The sequence below is a fragment of the Micropterus dolomieu genome, linkage group LG09 (assembly GCF_021292245.1).
Source record: "Micropterus dolomieu isolate WLL.071019.BEF.003 ecotype Adirondacks linkage group LG09, ASM2129224v1, whole genome shotgun sequence".
Classification (NCBI taxonomy): Eukaryota; Metazoa; Chordata; class Actinopteri; order Centrarchiformes; family Centrarchidae; genus Micropterus; species Micropterus dolomieu.
In genome coordinates, this window is record NC_060158.1 from 29748728 (window position 1) to 29768492 (window position 19765).

The 19765-nt window shown below is 40.3% G+C and overlaps 2 protein-coding genes across 2 annotated transcripts in view; one reads left to right on the forward strand and one right to left on the reverse strand.

The window, feature by feature from the left end:
• LOC123976309 (ankyrin repeat and MYND domain-containing protein 2-like) overlaps positions 1–19765 on the reverse strand; it is an 817726-nt gene that overhangs the window by 646732 nt on the left and 151229 nt on the right. The gene's annotated exons all lie outside the window — the stretch shown is intronic.
• Positions 1921–19563, forward strand: sacm1la (SAC1 like phosphatidylinositide phosphatase a; the record flags this gene model as incomplete). Its single annotated transcript, XM_046059039.1, has 18 exons — positions 1921–2011; positions 2116–2243; positions 10133–10282; positions 11770–11829; positions 11911–11944; positions 12168–12269; positions 14109–14194; positions 15074–15160; positions 15251–15319; positions 15415–15494; positions 16713–16811; positions 16893–17031; positions 17637–17706; positions 17813–17885; positions 18007–18100; positions 18500–18592; positions 18680–18737; positions 19024–19563. Coding segments are annotated over 18 exons (1650 nt in total), but the record flags the coding sequence as incomplete, so codon positions are not given.

The following is a 19765-nucleotide window of genomic DNA, read 5'->3' on the forward strand; positions in this document are numbered from 1 at the left end:
AGGACTCCAAGATGGTGATAAATAAGATCCTCTGGTCTGATGAGACCAAGATAGAACTTTTTGGCCTTAATTCTAAGCGGTATGTGTGGAGAAAACCAGGCACTGCTCATCACCTGTCCAATACAGTCTCAACAGTGAAGCATGGTGGTGGCAGCATCATGCTGCGGGGGTGTTTCTCAGCTGCAGGGACAGGATGACCGGTTGCAATCGAGGGAAAGATGAATGCGGCCAAGTACAGGGATATCCTGGACGAAAACCTTTTCCAGAGTGCTCTGGACCTCAGACTGGGCCGAAGGTTTACCTTCCAACAAGACAATGACCCTAAGCACACCGCTAAAATAACGAAGGAGTGGCTTCACAACAACTCCGTGGCTGTTCTTGAATGGCCCAGCCAGAGCCCTGACTTAAACCCAATTGAGCATCTCTGGAGAGACCTGAAAATGGCTGTCCACCAACGTTTACCATCCAACCTGACAGAACTGGAGAGGATCTGCAAGGAGGAATGGCAGAGGATACCCAAATCCAGATGTGAAAAACTTGTTGCATCTTTCCCAAAACGACTCATGGCTGTATTAGATCAAAAGGGTGCTTCTACTAAATACCCACTGTATTAATATTAATGAGGGGCGTTTCACTGACCATTTATAGGCGACCATGGATGTTTAAAGGGTTGGACATGGAGCTCCCTCACATGCACCACATTTCAAGTTAATTGTGATTTATAAAGGGAACTTGCTTACAGATGTGCGTACGCACGGTTTTATAAGTCTGAATATTTTTTGGCGTACGTAATTTTTGGATTTTGGGAGTACGTACACTTTTAGTGAGGATTCTACAAACAGTCTTATAAATGAGACCCCAGGACCGGAGGGCTCTGCAGCGGTTGATTCAAAACTGCTCAGAAGATCATTGGTACCCATCTCCTGAGCATCAGTGATATCGGTGAGGTGAGGTGTCTGCAGAGCCCAAAGGATACTAAAGGACAGTACCCACCCAGCCACAGCCTGTTCATCCTGCTGCCTTCTGGGAAGAGATACAGAAGTATCTGCTGTCGTAACACCAGACTGCAGAGCAGCTTTTTCCCTCAGGCTGTGCGACTCCTTAATTCAAATTCATATTTATTGTCGGCACTGCTCCATGCAATGTAGTTTGTCTGTTTAGCATTGTATAATTTTTGCATATATTGTCAGCTTTGTAGCCTCTAATTCCTAACTTCTAACATGCACTTCCTGTGCTCTTCTTCTTCTATCCCCTTACAATTATCTTGTATTGATTGCACTTTTTTGTTAACTCTTACTTTCTTCCCTAGGTATTTACCCCATTGATGTGATATGTACTATGAGCTCTTACTAGTGTTTATTGCTGCTCATACTAGTATGTAATGTCAGTAGATCTCGTGCTGTATTTGATGCTCTGTTGATGCTTGTATGTTTTTCCTCAAATGTAAGTCGCTTTGGATAAAAGCGTCTGCCAAATGAGTAAATGTAACAGAAGGTAACTACAAATGTATGTAATATGTACCATGTACAGGTGCACTGCAAAGAAGAGCCTTAACAGAATCCAATGAATCCTGACGCACTGCAGCCCAGACATATTGGTGGAAGGGCTTTTCAAATTCGGGTTAGGGGTTTGGGTTAGGGTTAGTGAGGGACGAGCGAGAGGATGTGCTGCGCGAATGCGCTACGGTGCTCTGCAATCAAATGCGATTGTAAATAGGCCTAGTAAAAAAAATAAAAAATCGAAAATCAATATGTGGCGGTCAGCGCTGATATTGTGGCGGGCCACCACAAATAAATGAACGTATGGGAAACACTGGCTTTACATTTGATAGCTGAAGCCCATAGCTGGCAGTTGAGAATCCAGATTAAATAGAAAGTTAAAGTGTTGCTCGTTTTATAAAGCATCTAATTTGTTAACCATTGCGGTGCTTTCACAGGTAAAAAAGATGTTCCTCCCTCAGCAGTCACCAGGCCTATATGTGGCATCATGGGAACCATTCGCTTGGTAGCAGGTAGGTTCTGTGGTGATCCAGCATTGTGTTGTCAGTGCTCTGATGAGCATGTCTTTGAAGCCTGTACAATAAAATAGCTGTGACTGACCACTTACACCACACAGGAATGTACCTGATTGTTATCACCAGGAAGAGGAATGTGGGCAGCCTCCTGGGCCACGCTGTGTGGAAGGCTGTGGATTTTGATGTCATCTCTTATAAGAAGACAGTGCTGCATCTCTCAGAGATCCAGGTCAGTAAGACCATTTAATACCAATGAATAAAAAATACACTTAGCAATTAAGCAAGTACATTAACACTGTAAAATTAGCTGCAGATTCACCATACATTTGCCAAATTAAATATTGGTGGGGATGAGTTTACTAATAGAAATATTTTCCACACATGGAATAAGTGGTTGTTTAATTACAACCTCAAGTCAGTGGTATTTCAAAAATGATTTTCAACGTCCTAGCCCTCTCAAAAGTGAAAAAAACCATACATTTGAACAATTCTAGAGCTGCCTTACTTACTGCTAGTTTTCCTGTGCGTCTAGACTTTTTTCGGACTAGTCTTTGTACTGGACAAAATCGAATGAACTGATTTTTTTCTGACTCTGGGTGAGACAAGAGTATTTCCCAAAATGTTTGCATGTTACTATCAAACACTCTAATCTGTTTCATCCAGGACTATGTAGTTGGTTGGTGTGGTTTGATCAGATTTGACTGATTTGCAAACAACGACAGAAGCAAACAACCACACAACTCACATTACATTTTGATTCAGATGTTGCTAAATCCTCAGCAGAAATATATTACAGCACATTTTTCCAACCATGTTACTCACTTAAAAGCAGTAAGAAGAGCACAGACACAAAACACAAAATACAGAAAATCTCTCTTGTAAAATAATTTAATGGGTAGGAGTCCATGGCTCAGAATAGCAAACGTTTGGCAGTAGAAACTATTCATGAGCAAAACATTAACCAAAAGCTTAAATGATGTCACATGCACTCAACTCAAAAATAAAATCATCATCCAGTTTTATTTAGGAAGTGGATGATCAAGGGAAAAACAAACGGATTTAAAAAAATTTACAAAAATTTAATGTTTTAATTATGTGTGTACTGGGTTTGTAACCTCCAGTTCAGCATATTTTAACTGTTCTCTTTAAGTAAATAGTGACTAAGGTACATAATCTGATGCTTAGCTAGGGCATCATCAGTGATGTACACTGGGCTCACCAGGTGTTTCAGGTCTCGCAATATCAGACACCTTCACCCAGATGACCCAGCTGAGGTTTATGAGGCCTCAGGTTGTGCCCTGGCAGGATTCTACCACGGATCCGCTCTCTGTATCCAGAGCCACCTGGAGGCTTTCTCTGCAGCCCTATGCTGTTGCGGATGGCTCTCCTCCTGTGATGCCCTCCAGCCTCTGTGGCAGTCTCTGATTAGGTCTGCATGCATTCCTTCCATGGGACATTAGCTCCAGGATAGCATATGGTAACATATGGTCTCAGGAAGGTCTTGACATATAAAAAAATGTATTTGTTCTTTAGAGAGCCGTTTCCTATCCCTATCATAGCGTTGTCTATAATAATTTGCAGTCTTGTTCAATTTCTTGGTTACTATATATGTTTATTATTTATTTACATATAATTGTGGATACATGTCATTGTGAATTTTATAAATCTATGAACTAGACTTTCCATTTTTTTATTCCCATTGTCATAATACTTTGTTTGATATTAATATAAATAATATAATATTTGGTCCCTTTTGTTCCTAATGCTGGTTTCACACACTTTTTAAATTCGCATCGCTTTCATACTGTGAGTTTGACCACTTCACTACTCTCACAAGTGTTCACACACAACGCAAAATTGCAAATAAACACAACCTGCCATTACTACAGCTGTACTACAAAGTACAATGATGGCTGGAATCAAGTATACATATTTTCTGAACTTAGCAAGTAGTTCAACTTCCTCCCTTACTTTTCTCCAAGCAGTCTTCTGTTGTGTCCGGTCTGTATTTATATGAAGTATTCCCACAGAGCACTGGCAGCTACAAGTAGAACAGTGGGGCTGGAAACACTGCAGCTCGCTGCTAAGAAGCGCAGGTAAAGATTAATCAACGTTTTTATCCCAAAAAATCCAAGTAACGACCGTGGATTCGCATTGTCTCCAGCGCAACCAGCGCGCTGCCCGGCAGGATTTTTCCACGTCTTTGCATTGACTTGTAATGGCACCTGTAATGGTGCCTCTCCCAGCGTGTGTGAATCCATCATTAAAGCTGCAGAAGGGAATTCTTTTAAAAATAACTTTTTGTGTTGTTTGGTGATGGTGCAATGGATAAGATACATGCCTTTGGTGTGAGAGACCCGGGTTCAATCCCCCCCTGGGCCCCCCCCCCCGCCATTGTGTCCCTGAGAAAGACACTTAACCCCTAGTTGCTCCAGAGGCGTACGACCTCTGACATGTATAGCAATTGTAAGTCGCTTTGGATAAAATTACATTACACTAAATTAATGAATGTAAATGTGCAAAAGTGTGTGAGACAGCTAATCTGTGCAAAAATGAGGTTCTTCCTACTGCTTCTAATACCATTTGCAAGAATCCACCAGTCCCGAGGCAAAACGACCAATCAGAGCCAGGAGGAGTAATTCTCCTTTCTAACGCTTTAATGCAGTGTCACTGCTCGTGCACACACTGCGCAGCCCCCCTCCTCTTGCACGCTGCAGCTTTAATTAATTGGGTGTAAATGCTGCAACCATTCGCATCCTATGTATTGCTAACCTTTATTATTCTTCCGTCACGTTTTTTTGTCCTTCAGCTAGTCCCGCAGCTTTTGACGTAAAAACTGAAACTCGTTCAAACTCCAAGTTGTCCGGCTCAATGAGGAATGGGGTGCTATTACTTTTGTCATTGATACCTTGAATACTTTTCAAAATATTCAAGGTTTTCCTGGAAAATTCTCCCATTGTAAGTGAATGGAGAGACTGTCGAAATCCTCCTCATACCTACTCCACTTTGAAAGCTCACCAGCTCAGCATATTTTCAGCCATTACAGACTTGATTTAAACTGTAAATTGGTCACAAGAAGTTAATCTATTAATGATGTATTCAGTATTTTGATATATTTTATGGCTCGGAAAATCTTCTTAGAATTTTCTCTTTAACTCGCTGGCTTGACCACAATTTTAACAGTACAATAAAATGGTAAAGAAATTTAGTAAATTTTGTTGTGGTTCCTCACATGGGCTTTCTAAATCCCTCGGAGTTATAGATTTGTCTCTGTGACCTTCCAAAGGACAAGAGTGACGTACCAGTTTTTCAACTCGCCAAAGTGGTCACTTTTTTCAACTTTATCCAAACAAAAACATCATATTGTTCATATTGTGCTGGTTGCCCGGGTGATGTTAATAACACATTCTCACTCACTCACTAACACACACATACACATACACATACACACTTGGTCCTGTGATCTGATTGGTGGACAGACGTTAAGCTATTTCTTGTATGAAGTTAAGTGTACTGCATCCAGAGTACTGCATCTGCTACTACAACCACTACTACTGCATTAATTACTACTAGTACTACCGGGTACTACAACTAACACACAAAGAGAGAGAGAGAGACACACACACACACACACACAGTTCTCTTCATTGGGAACAGTTGGGTCTCTGTATCTCACAGTCCTTCTCAGAGTCTTATAGTCCACCTGTGTCTCTGTCTCACAGTCCTTCTCACAGTCTTATAGTCCACCTGTGTCTCTGTCTCACAGTCCTTCTCACAGTCTTATAGTCCACCTGTGTCTCTGTCTCACAGTCCTTCTCAGAGTCTTATAGTCCACCTGTGTCTCTGTCTCACAGTCCTTCTCACAGTCTTATAGTCCACCTGTGTCTCTGTCTCACAGTCCTTCTCACAGTCTTATAGTCCACCTGTGTCTCTGGCTGAAATGAGAGCTTGCATTCTGGGGCTGTAACCCAGAAATTTATTTTTGAAAACTTTGAATCATTCAAAATGATACAAAGTTTAAGGTTAGCAATCCAGGTTAGCGTCGGCCTTCAACAGCCAGTATTCACACCGCAATTTTTCCAGAAATTGTCTAGTTAATTAAGTTCTTTCTGAAGTCTTTTTGTGGTCTTTTGTGTGTTTTTTTTTTTTTTTTTTTTTTTTTATATAATCCAAAAGTCTTTCCCATAATTACAGGGATTGATGTCACTATTGTCATTATTTAAAATATAATCTGTAATGATGGATCTTATTTTATTTTTGAAATTGTAAGTATGAATGATTATCCTGCTTAATATTCTTTTTTTTTTTTATGACTTTTGTAGGGTCATAAAATGATTAGATAAAGTTATCTGATGGATTGGACAGCCTTAAATTTTATGTTAGATCTTTACTGAACACAGTCTTGAATAGAGTAATATTTTGAGTAAATATACTATAACTATAGTCCTTTTCACCAGAGTGCAAAGTTCTCCACACATCAATAATTCCAAATTCCTCCTGGGCTTTTCTCAAAATGATTGCTACTCTTTAATCATAGGGAGACCTATGACTCTGAAAATCTACTTTGGCATCTGGGACTATATTAAAACCCCTCGCTGCTATCAGAAATCCTTTACTTAATGCAAACAAATAAAGTAATGTGTCAGTAGAGTAATGACAATGATAAATTATTGTTCCTCCTATGGGGAGATATTTACATTAATCAAAGTTACTGGTTTGTTATCTAACATTAATTTACATAAGGATAAATAAACTTGTATATTTGTCATTTGTTTACAGCTGACAGTTGAAAATGTATAAATAGTCGCCATCAAGAACTCCCTTATAACAAGGGGTCTTCAAGGAATCAAATGATAAGACTGTATGAATTCCTAACCCCAGCTCTGTCCAGAGACAGCTGGATGTCCCAGGTCTTTTGCTCTCATTTGGTGCAAATAACTACCGAATCAGCTTGATTGACTAAGCACCCAGTATACTCCTATTCACTCATATTACTTCAGTTCATCAGTTTATCATTTTTGACAACCAGCAGTCAAAATTGAACTTGAATTTTCAAATGATGTCCTCAACCCAGTCCACGGCTACCCCTACTGTTAGTAGTACTGTAATTCAGTATACTATCGCGCTCTTTCTGTTGAGTGCTATGGAAATTAGACAACTTGCATGGGTGTCTCTCTGAGTGAGACCTCATGTTTCAGGATCAGTCATTCTTTGCAGTCTGGAATCACACTGTGCTATCTAATTTCAGTGGAGCAGGCAGTGCATTATTAATCTGCTTCTGCCTCTGTTCTTTGTATACTAATTGAAAGAGCAGCCTTGACTTAAAGCTATGCGGCACATGGTAAAATACAGTATGCAGGGTAGAAAGTATAATAGAAAACACACTGTTGGTTGTAGTAGATTAGACTGCGTGGCTTTATCAAGCAGATATTACTTTCTTTCTTTTTTATTACAAATACTAGTGTTTTTTGTATGTTAGTAGCAAATACAAACTAGTCTGTAAGTATAATCTCTGGTCAAACAGGACAGCATAGAGCTGATCTGTGGAGGGGAGTATTTGAAAGCAGTGTGTGAACAGTTGAACGGTGCAGGTGTAATGTCAGGCTACACTCTGTGTGCTAACTGGTTTAGCAGCCAGATCCTATTAGCTCAGCAGAGATGCACAAAGCATAAGACTCAGCCCTGTTGGTTTCCTATTCATGACTGAATGACTTACGACTGAAAGCACAAGCTATCAAAAGTTAAAAAATCTGAAAGAGACCTAAATTGACCCTTCACTTAGACCCTTCACTAAGCCACGTAATTACTGTTGCTACACCTGTCAAGCTTAACACTCCAGCACTTCCCAATGCAGTTTACAGTGGTAATGTTTCCAACCGTCAGTTTTGTCAGCTAACATGAAAACGGTCATTGGCAGATTTCAGTGGCTGTACTAGTTGAAAATGCAGTCTTACTTTTTAATGTTTCCAGCTGACTTTTTTTAAAACTAGAAATGTGTAAAAGGGTCTTAATGCTCATGATGGCTACATACATGATGTGATGCTAAAGGTAAAAAGTCAGCATCCTCACCAGTTGATGATTCATGTAGAAGACATGGAAATGAAGGAGCAGCATTGGTGTGATATTGCAGCGTAGAGCTAGTTAGTCCTGGTAATATTTTACAGTATTATAAAAAAGAATTGTATTTGTTTATTTAATTATGAATAAAAATGCTGGCAGCTCTGAATGTTTATGTGAGATGTTCACTGAAAGCAGGTAGTTAGCTTGTGTTTCTACACCTTTATGTAAATCAAAGGCTAAAATTATGTGATAGGAAATCTTACAGAGTTGTTTCTTTTGAAATTTCAGAAATTAGTGTTTGACCAATGAAATGTGTCCATTAAACACATTGCAATGACTTTTATGCCTGGCAGTCATAAGATACCTCATAAATCATTTTGATATTATGACCTCATGACCTTTCTTCTTACAGAACCTTCAAGACACATTTTAAGCCCCACTGGTAGTAAGGCTTTAACAGTAGCTTCATTGCCAGTCCAAATTTTTAAACTATTTATCATTTTACTAGTAAGTAATCACTTTGGGGGCTTAGCCCAGCACAGAAATCTTTCATGTTTTAACCCCCCACCCCCCAGTGCCGTCTACCCAAAGTACATCTATACAGCAACAGTAAATTACATATATAGCCTACATTTATTATGAATTTTATAATTGCTATTGATAATAATTAACAGATATTAAACTGGGGGGTCTGGGGCTCCTCCCCCTGAAAAATTTGGGCTTTAAAAACTTACTTTTCTGCATTCTGGTGAATTTCTTTGCACCAATTTATTGAGGAAATGTCTCAGGTGACAATTCAAAATAAGAATATAGTGTAATATAATGCAGCAAGGCTGTCAGATTCTCCTGTAGATCAACTTTCAAATGTGCATATGGCACCATTTCAGATTTTGAGCATTAAACACCTTATTTCCTGAATTCTGGAGACATTTTCTGCACCAATTTATGGTGGAAAAGTCTTTATTTTTATAAAGGGAAGGAAAAGATTTAGGTGGCAAGTGACAATTCAGAATATAAAAATATAATAGAATGTAATGCAGTAATCAGTAGCTTATTATTTTTTTAGCTCATATCTATATATCGGTTATTTTCGCGCATTTGGCGAATTATTGTTTTTTTTGGCCCACAACACAAGAAACAGCTCCATCAGAGGGTGAGGGAGTGAGTGCTGTAAGAGATGTGATTCGGCCAGCCTAATGTCAGTATAGACCTGATGCTTTATGGGCTGATCGTTGGCCCATTTTTGAAAAAAACAGTTACGCCAATATAAATAAATAATTTGACTTGTAGCCTACTCAATGAGGCAAGCGTGCTGCTCTACATCAGAGGAAGAAAACCGAAACTGAAAAAACTTGTGATCAGACAGAAATATCACCACAATTCCACACAAATGTTCACTTCAGCACCTCTGAAAAGTGCAGCTCACGGTCGATTAGAGGGAAGGAAGCATCCTGGAGCAGAGAGACAGTCAAACAGAGCAAAGTGTCTCTGAGCAGGACACAGAGCGACAGGTATGTCACGGTCAGGTGTGTCATGATATTCTCTCACTACTTGCAGTTCAGAAGTCGCGGACAAGCCCTGAAGCTGTGAGAAATTCTCTGGGGGGGTCACATTACGTGAACTTTAAACAAAATGTAGCAATATTATTGCGAGTAGCCTCCGCTCTTTGAAGACCTGTGAGACAGGCTGCATCATGAAGATTACTGCATATTAACATGGAAAATACTTTTGTCGCTGTTGTTGAGTTACATTCGGGGCTACAGTCAAAACAAAAATGACCTGGCGACACCAATGGCCACAGCACTCAAAGGCTTGATGTTACTTTGAAAAGATGGTCCATGCAGTGAGATATACAGATTGTTAATCTGGGTAAAAGAGAGAGAGTATCATATTGGTACTCTATCAGCAGATACTAGATAGAGTTGAGGTCTAAAGAGAGGTAACATTTGATAGGTGCATCCTTAACATATGCAGTGCCAGTACACAGTATATGAGTATGCAGCTCCCTGCACTCTGAGTTTTCTGAAAACTAAAAGTCTGTTTTCTTTCCTCTTCTAGTCTCAGGAGAATAAGACTTTCCTGTCCATGATTAACAATGTGCTGACTACAGACGGCTTCTACTTCTGCACTCACTACGACCTGACACACACTCTGCAGCGGCTGGCCAACACTAGCCCCGACTTCCAGGAGATGAGTCTGCTGGAGAGGGTGAGACATCCAATAAATTGCCTTACAGAAGTCCACACTATGTTCATGTTCTTACCATAAAGAGGTCAGAAACACTTGTGGTCAGAAATGCCAAAAATAGACCCTGATCAGAAGTGGTTTTATGGTTGTGCTCAGTCATGCTGGCCATCTGTAGCACACCCCAAAATTTGTGGCATACACGTGCGTCCTTCTGCATGTGCTGGTTGAGCACATGCACAAAATTACTCTACAAAGACACTAGCAGTCAAACCTCACCAGGGATCGGGGAATATTCTGCATTTTCCTTAATGTGTGCAAACCCCATGTGCAGACTAGTGCTGGCCTGAATGTCATGGTTTGAGCTTTGAAGCTTCAATAGTAATTAACATTAACAGGCTGTCATTTCACGAGCTACAGCTATATATTTGATATACACAAGCAGAACAGCAGAAGGAAGATTGGCCAAGTAGTCTGTGTGACAGAAAGAGAGTGCTCCATTTCTTTATTCTCATAGTATAGGCTAACTACAACACCAAGTTATTATTACCAAAAACTTTAACCTTGGTACTTTGGGTGGGGGTCCAGAGAGCAGATGGGATGAGAGCTATTTCCAGTAGCCGAAAGTAACAACACATTATTACGCAAAATTTGTTTTTAACTTTGATTATAGCCTAATAAATATTCTTCTACAATCGGCCTAATATAATAATTTAAATGTTTTCATTATGTTGTTGGTTGTAGCGTATAGTTTACTTTTATTGTGGCCAGCCTAAGGCACACCTGTGCAATAGCCATGCTGTCTGATCAGCATCTTGATATGCCACACCTGTGAGATACATAGAGAAAGTCTTAGATCTTTGAGTTCAACTCATGATGAATGAGGGCAAAAACAAAAGTATTGCGTTTATAATTTTGTTCAGTGTATATATACGGTATGGAAACATGATTGATTGTATTATATTCACAGGAAGTATAAAACATGTTACATGTGTCCATTCAAATTTAAAAAAACAATTAAATGTTTGGAAAATTGCTTACTAATTATTATTCTTTGATGTAGTGTTGCTGAAAAAACATACAATAAATATGTTCACTTTTTTGCTGCATCATCTCCATGTATCAACAATGCGTTTATGTATACGTATATCAAATTGTTTACTAAAGCACAACATTTTTAACAGGAGTGCAATATACATATATAGCCTATTTGTTTTGCTTTCAGATTAATGCATTTAACTACTTTAACATTTCAGTTAAATTTACAAAAATTTCCCCCTGGGGGGTCTGAGATCCACCCATCATAGTCTCTCAAAATCCTGTGTGACATTGTCTTAACTTACATAAAAATACTGTTAGAATGATAAGATTTATATCTATATAAATAATGTGTGTATAGTATATGTATTTTTAATCACTGTAATCATTATTATAAGTGTTGCATATGCTTTGCTTATGTGACTGGTGAATAATGTGTTGATGACTCAATCTGTGGATCATGTTGCTTTCAGGCAGATCAGCGGTTTGTGTGGAATGGAAATCTCCTGAGAGATCTAGCTGCACAGCCAGAGGTAACACAAATTGTTTTTCAGTCATGCTAGTAAATGTTTTTGTACAATTTAATTAGAATAACTGTCAATATTTCTCCATAGCTTCATAAGTTTGCACTTCCTGTTGTCCATGGATGTATCCTTTTTACTAAATGTCTAATATTTTTAAATGTTCTCATGGAGCGTCTTACCTTATCCTTGTAAATGTAAATGCTCCGAATTTGTATAGCGCCTTTCTAGTCTTTTCGACCACTCAAAGCGCTTTTACGCTACATCTGCATTCACCAGTCACACACATTCATACAAATCCTTAAGATAAGTTCCTGAGCAAATGCCTTTCCTTGACCCGCCTGGTTCAGTCATCGTCATGAAGCCGTGTCGTATCAATGGGAAAATCTTTGAGTGGATCCTCATATCCAGGAGAAGCTGCTTCCGTGCCGGTGTCAGATACTACGTTAGAGGTAAAAAACCATGATGCATGACACAAAATCATCGTTTTTGTTCTACTGCATCAAATAGTGTTCTAAATTCACAGTACTTCACTTTTTCGACATTTTGTTATTACAGTCTTATTCCAAAATGGATGCAATTCATTTTCCATCCATCCATCGTCAACCGCTTATCCTGTGTACAGGGTCGCGGGGGGGCTGGAGCCAATCCCAGCTGACATTGGGCGAAAGGCAGGGTGCATCCTGGATAGGTTGCCAGTCCATCGCAGGGCCACACATAGACTAACAACCACTCACACTCACATTCACACCTAAGGACAATTTAGAGACGCAATTCATTATTTTCCTCAAAATTCTACAAACAATACCCCATAGTGACAACGTGAAAGAAGTTTGTTTGAAATCTTTGCAAATTTATTATATCTAAAAATCAAAAAGCACATGTACATACAGTCCCCTCCAAAAGTATTGGTAAATTGCAAATTCCTTTGTTTTTGTTGTTCACTGAAGACATTTGGGTTTAAGATCAAAAGATGAGACAAGAGTTCAGAATTTCAGCTCTCATTTCCTGGTATTCACATCTAGATGTGTTAAATAACTCAGGACATACCACCCTTTGTTTGAACCCACCCATTGTTCAAGTGAGCAAAACTATTGGAACATGTGACTGCCAGATGTTTCTTGTTGCCCAGGTGTTGCCTTTTAGGTTGATTGTCCAAACGTTAAACAGCTCTGCATGACTAGACTAAGTTTTCATCCTTGGTTCAAACCTTTAAAGACTGCATTTCCTGTTAAAGAGGATAAACCAACATGAAGACCAGAGAGCTGTCTATGGGAGAAAAGCAAGCCACTGTCAAGCTGAGAAAAGAAGGAAAATCGACCCGAGCCATTGGACAAACATTGGGCAGAGCAAGCACAACAATTTGGAATGTCCTGAAAAAGAAAGAAACTACTGGTGTACTGAGCAACAGACGTCGAACAGGCCGGCCAAGGAAAACTACAGTAGTTGATGACAGAAATATCGTGAGAGCTGTGCAGAAAACCTCCAAAACATCAGTAAGTGACATCAGCAACGACCTCCACAGTGCAGGGTGAAGGTATCACAATCCGCTGTTGGAAGAAGACTCAGAGAGCAGAAATATAGAGGCATACCACAAGATGCAAACCACTCATCAGCAGCAAGAATCGCAAGGCCAGATTGAAATTTGCAAAGAAGTACAGAGATGAGCTGTAAAAGTTCTGGAACACGATCTTATGGACTGATGAGACCAAGATTAATCTCTAGCAAAGTGATGGAAAGGCCAAAGTGTGGAGAAAGAAAGGAACTGCTTATGATCCGAAGCATACAAGCTCATCTGTGAAGCATGGTAGTAATGTCATGGCTGTATGGTAGAGTGGCCGGATGGAAGCCATATCTCAGTAAAAGGCACATGACAGCCCACCTGGAGTTTGCCAAAAGGCACCTAAAGGACTCTCAGACCATGAGAAACAAAATTATCTGGTCTGATGAAACAAAGATTCATCTCTTTGGCACTGCTCATCACCTGTCACGCTTTCACGTTGTCATTATGGGGTATTGTTTGTACAATTTAGAAATAAGGCTGTAACATAACAAAATGTGCACAAAGTGAAGCGCTGTGAATACTTTCCGGGTGCACTGTGCATCTTGACTATTGGAGAGCAAAGGGGCCCATACATTTTCATAAAGTGTTCTAGTTTAATTCCGGTGCCTTATAGTGTGTGAGCTTAGCTTAGCTTCTCTTGCTCTAATCAAGAGTAGCAGAAGGTAACATTGTCTGCCTGACTGCTGACTGCTTATGGATGTTTTTTTTTGTTCTGCTGTCTCCGCAGGCATCGACTCTGAAGGCCATGCTGCTAACTTTGTGGAGACTGAGCAGATAGTTTTGTATGAGGGAGCAAAGGCTTCATTTATTCAGGCAAGTATGAGGGCCAGTTAAAGACTACTTGAATACTTGAATTGTGGCTCATTTGTATGAAAGCTAGAAGCTTCCGGTCTGAGACATGAATCCAGTGCGGAAGTCCCATAAACCTGCATTCTATTGAACAGCCAGCAGGGGGCGACTCTTCCGGTTGCAAAAAGAAGTCCGGTTCCATTAGAAATAATGGTAAAATGACCCTACTTCTCATCTGATTTATTACATCAGTAAACACTTTCCTAATGAGTTTATGGTCTCAGTCGCTAGTTTCAAGTCTTCTTCAACACAGCATGATGTTCATTTAGTAAATTATGGTCCTATTTAGAGGAAAATAGACCACAAAGCAGAGTGTGCTTTAGGGTGGGATTATCTATGATTGACATGTCCTTACCATGGCGACCTGTCAATCAGGCTAGTGTGACTCGTACTCACGGCACTGTGTAAATTTCACCAGCGCTGTTAAAAAAAACGTATTAGGAGTCGGCTGTTCACTTTCTCTGGTGAGTACATTTAGTTTTAAGACTGTTGTTCGCTAGACAAAGTTATCAGCCCTGTTAAAACAGTTAACGTGAATTACAAATGCACCTAGCTAAGCAAGCTAGCTAGCTCCACACACGGCCGTTAGCTCCACCATCTTGTCCAAATATGGTCACTTGTGGGCACTTCCTGGTCGCAAAAACTCTATATGGCGGCGCCCTAACTGCTAAACTCGAGGCTTCAAAACGGAAGTCCACAAACCAACGGGTGACGTCATGATGACTACGTCCACTTCTTTTATACAGTCTATGTTTGTACCTGGATTTGTCTACATCTTTCTGTGTTCGATTCTTTAAACTAAAGAAATTACTTTTCAAGACAAACTGTTTTTTTCATCCCCAGACACGAGGCTCCATGCCCTTTTACTGGAGTCAGAGGCCCAACCTGAAATACAAACCTAAACCTATAATCAGCAAAACCACCAATCACGTAAGAGCAGGCGTTTTCATGTTTGTTTGCTTTTTTAAAATAGTGATAGGTGTGAAAATCTGATGCTAACCTCTTGAAAACTTTGTATAGATGGATGGTTTCCAGAGGCATTTCGACTCTCAGCTCCTCATCTATGGGAAGCAAACTATTCTCAACCTGGTGAGGACACTATTTTAAAGGTATTTTTCATTATTTGTTTAAAAGTAAATATAAGAAAAGATTTATGAGGCCAGTTTGTGTTTACTTGTTTTCAGGTGAATCAGAAGGGCTCAGAGAAGCCACTAGAACAGGCCTTTGCCAAAATGGTTTCTGGGATGAACAATGGTATGCTCAAGTAAGTGTCACTCAATGCTTTCTCCACTTTTTATTTTCACATTCATGAGTGTCATCCTGTGCAGTAACCGGGACTGCGTTTACATGCACTAACCTGGTTACTGTACCATGTATACATACAGCAGGTCAGTCATCACATTTCTCTGACTCCTGACACTATTTTGGAAGTACTGCTTTCTTATTTTTACTGTATTATTGGAAGAATAACTGTTACTCCAGACCCTTCTTTTAAGCTGTGTTGGCTCTGCCCTAGCAGACAGACAGTGAGAGATAAAAAAATAATCTCTAAAGAAAACAAAAAAATTTTTTTGTTGTCAATTGATGTTTTAATATAGTTTTAAAATAGCAATTGGAAGTCTGCGTTGGTGAACACGGCTCTATGCGCCTCAACATGTGTGACTTATAGTTGTCATGTACAGCAACTACAAAACCAAAGTGCGTTTGATTTTACCGCTGAAATGTTGAAATGAAATGAAGTTTACAACAGCTTTTTCCCCTCTTTATTGAATACAAAAATTAGTTTGCCGTCTCTAGAGGGGACGCAGCACAGACCTTTTCTCTTGTAACACAAGGTGTGAGTTTACACTGCTAGCTCAGGAGCTTTGGACCGTCAAAAGTAAGAGGTTTTCAACATTTGTGTGAATGGGTGGGTTGTGCTTGGTAGACGGGGCAAGGCAATGCCTTTTTTGACTGGAATGGTACTGAATGGTAGCACTTGGGGTGGTTTGGCTCTCACATCACGTCTGGGAATGATGCTGCTTCTTCCTCGGTGAGCCACTACCCAAATGAACCCTCAGCAGAAATTGGCTCATCTAAATAAACGGTCCTGTCCCTCTCCAGCATGAGTCAACTCAGAGAGGAAGGAGTCATGCAAACAAAATGCACGAGTCTTGCGTCATTCCTCATGCTGGTCCTAGTTTTGCAAAGGGTGGCAGGGTGCCTACTGAAGAAACAGAGCTACTTAGCTGTAGCTAGCTAGCCCAATTTGATAGAGGAGAAGAGCGGAAGAAGTGAGGGATGACCGTGATGACGGATGAATATATGTGCAGGCGTTACCACAGGCCATCTGCCTTAAAGGCATGAAGAGAGCTGTCTTCAGTCAGGCCATGCTATATGTGTTGTACTTAGTGAACCGACTGAAAGGGGACTTGATCAGGACATCTCCTCCTAATCTTACTATAGGACTTTCACACAGTGACATTGTCTCCTGTGTCTTCAGTTACATAGCCTTCGACTTCCACAAGGAGTGCAGCCACATGAGATGGGACCGTCTCCAGATCTTAGTGGATGCTGTCGCTGAGACACAAGATGAATACAGGTAACTTAACCAGCAGCTGCTCTGGGCTAATATCTAGTTGTGTACTGGGAAAAAGTATTCAGACTTTTTTTCTGGATGTAGTTACTTCATGATGAACTCAGAGGGGAAGACAGTGGCTCAGCAGAGAGGAGTCTTCCGCAGTAACTGCATGGACTGCCTGGACAGGACCAACGTCATCCAGAGCCTGCTGGCCCGACGCTCCCTACAGTCTCAGCTTCAGGTATTTTTAACCCCACTACTGCTAAGCCTCTTAGCAAAGCCTATAGCAAAATAATGTATGTATGTGATATATATATGTATATGTGTCACACAGTTAAGTGTTAATCCAGTGTACACATTTTTTGACAAAACAGTCCAAACACAGGTCCACTCAGTTCTCTGTCCACAGGTCACTAGCTGTTATTTTTTGTGTTAAGTTTCAAAGATTCTTTACCTCGGAAATTGATTGTTTCTTCATTGGTGGATGGAGTGACACTCTTAAACTTAAAAACTAAAAGCTGAAAAGACGCAACATTAAACTTAACTGAGCAAAATCCATCTGCATAAACAGTAGAGAGACCTTGTCTGTCATAATACTGTTAACTTAATGAGCTGGGACTGATTTGTCGTACTCGTTTCCAGTCAAATCCATGGATTGTGCCGATTTTAGGTGGCATATCCTGTAAATGTATGTTTTCAGCCAACAAGGGAATAAAGCGCATTGTTGTCATGGATTAGGGCTGTTATTTTGAAGATACAAAAAGGTTATGGAATTTCACATCCTGCTCACATTGAGAGGCTGGAATCTTATTGGTCAGTATATGTACTGTGTCTGTGTGTCCACAGAGGATGGGGGTTCTGAATGTGGGTCAGCGGATTGAAGAGCAGGCTGAGTTTGAGAAAATCTACAAGAACGGTAATATCCTGTGCGTTTGATGGATTGTTAGTTGTGCTTTGTCATTAGTAGAAAGTGTAGCCTCTGAGTGTGCCCTCACTGTTCTCTGCGTGTGATCCCTAACCAGCATGGGCTGACAATGCCAATGCATGCGCTGTACAGTACGCAGGAACTGGAGCCTTGAAAACAGACTTCACAAGGTACAGTGCTGTAACATCCTATACCACACACCAGTTGACTAATATGTGTGTTGTTTTCTGGAGTCCCACTGTAGTATTATTATCAGGGGTGCTGTCTAATTAAAGTTAATTTTACCATCAGGACGGGGAAGAGGACCAGGTGGGGGCTTCTGATGGATGGCTGGAACTCCATGATCCGCTACTACAAAAACAACTTCTCTGATGGGTTCAGACAGGTATGATGTCTATGACATGCTTTGAGTACAGTGCAAGAAAAATCCACTAATTCAATCTTAATGCCCAGTCATGGTGTGTTTAGAGAACTCTGCAGTATGCTAAACTGAACACAAAACTTCCTTGAATTTGGCAGTGAAGAGAATAAGATATCAGCACATCTAATAAATGCACACACAGTAACTGCATATAATGGTCTGATAACTACACACATCCTCTATAGTAGAAGATTCTTGAGAAGATTGCAATCAGGAGTTCAAGTTGACTACCTATTGACAATGAAGACTAGCATGAAATTCCACATAATTACTTGTGTGCATCTCCTGCTCATGCCACGCTGTAAGCTCAAAGCTTTACTCCTGTAGCATTTCATGTTTAACACATGCTTTTGTTGTTTTCAGGATTCCATTGACCTGTTTCTGGGTAACTTTGCTGTCGATGAGTCAGATGGACCCACTCCTCTTCGAGTGCAGAAGGACTGGAAATTCCTTACGGTCAGTACTTGAGTATTTTTCCTGTTACCAGCAACAGCAGTGAATGTGACTGTTAGTTTAATTCTTGGAATCCTGTTCCTTTTGCAGCTGCCCATCATTATGCTGGTGGCATTTTCCATGTGCATCGTCTGTCTCCTCATGGCTGGTAAGTTCTTCTCTGTTGGTTCACCCAGCACTGCTGAAATCTTTTTCTGTGAACAAAAAAAAACATGTTCGGTTTGCAGTTATGTGTGAATATCACGAGTGAAACGCAAGGGGCTACGCTGCAGCTGTATTGATTAAAATAGAAGTGAATCTGTTCCATCAGTGAGATGGACGAATAAAACCTGCGGCTGAAACATTTCAGATGGCCTTTAGCTAAAGAGCTTCAGGTGACGAGTTCTCACTGTGGTTTTGAAACCCAGCATAAATGACTTCTCTTTGTCTTCCAGGCGACACGTGGACAGAGACCCTGGCTTATGTGATGTTCTGGGGGGCTGCTAGTGCGATTACAGCCACTATCATCCTGTTTAATGGCCAAGACTTTGTGGACGCCCCCAAACTGGTTCACAAGGAGAAGATGGACTGAGTGTGCGTGTGTGTGGGTGTATGTGAGGATTAGCTGCACCCAGCAGGCTCATATACCTCGTCATCCTCACCATCTTCTTCCCCAGGTCTGCACTCTACACAGATCAGCTGCCTGCCCTCTGCCGCCTTTGGACATATTTGACCTTCTTCAGTTGTAATGCACACACTCCTTCACATGGTTTCCATTTCTTTCCTACTTTCCTCATACTGTATCTTTAGGTTAGTTTTGCTTATATGTTGGTTTTGTTGGTGTTATGTTGTCAGTTACACCGAGGGTCTGTGTTGTCTCAGTATTCTATCCACAACAAATTAAATTTCTATACAATAGCACTACTGTTACTACTGTTCTTATCTCTTTAACATTCTTAGAATTAATTTCTCTTTCATAAAAAATGTTACAACAAGCATTTTCCCATTGTGCTTCATTACACACATTTTAGTCCCGCACGCCCACACAGGTATTTTAAATTCCTCTGGCTGATCAGACCTCAAATCAGGTCTTTCTGTGCTGGAAATTAGGTGATGTCACCAAACTCTATACTAATACAAAATGATAAAGGTTGTGAGATATCCAGCCCTGGTACAGGTACAACAAAACCAACAGAA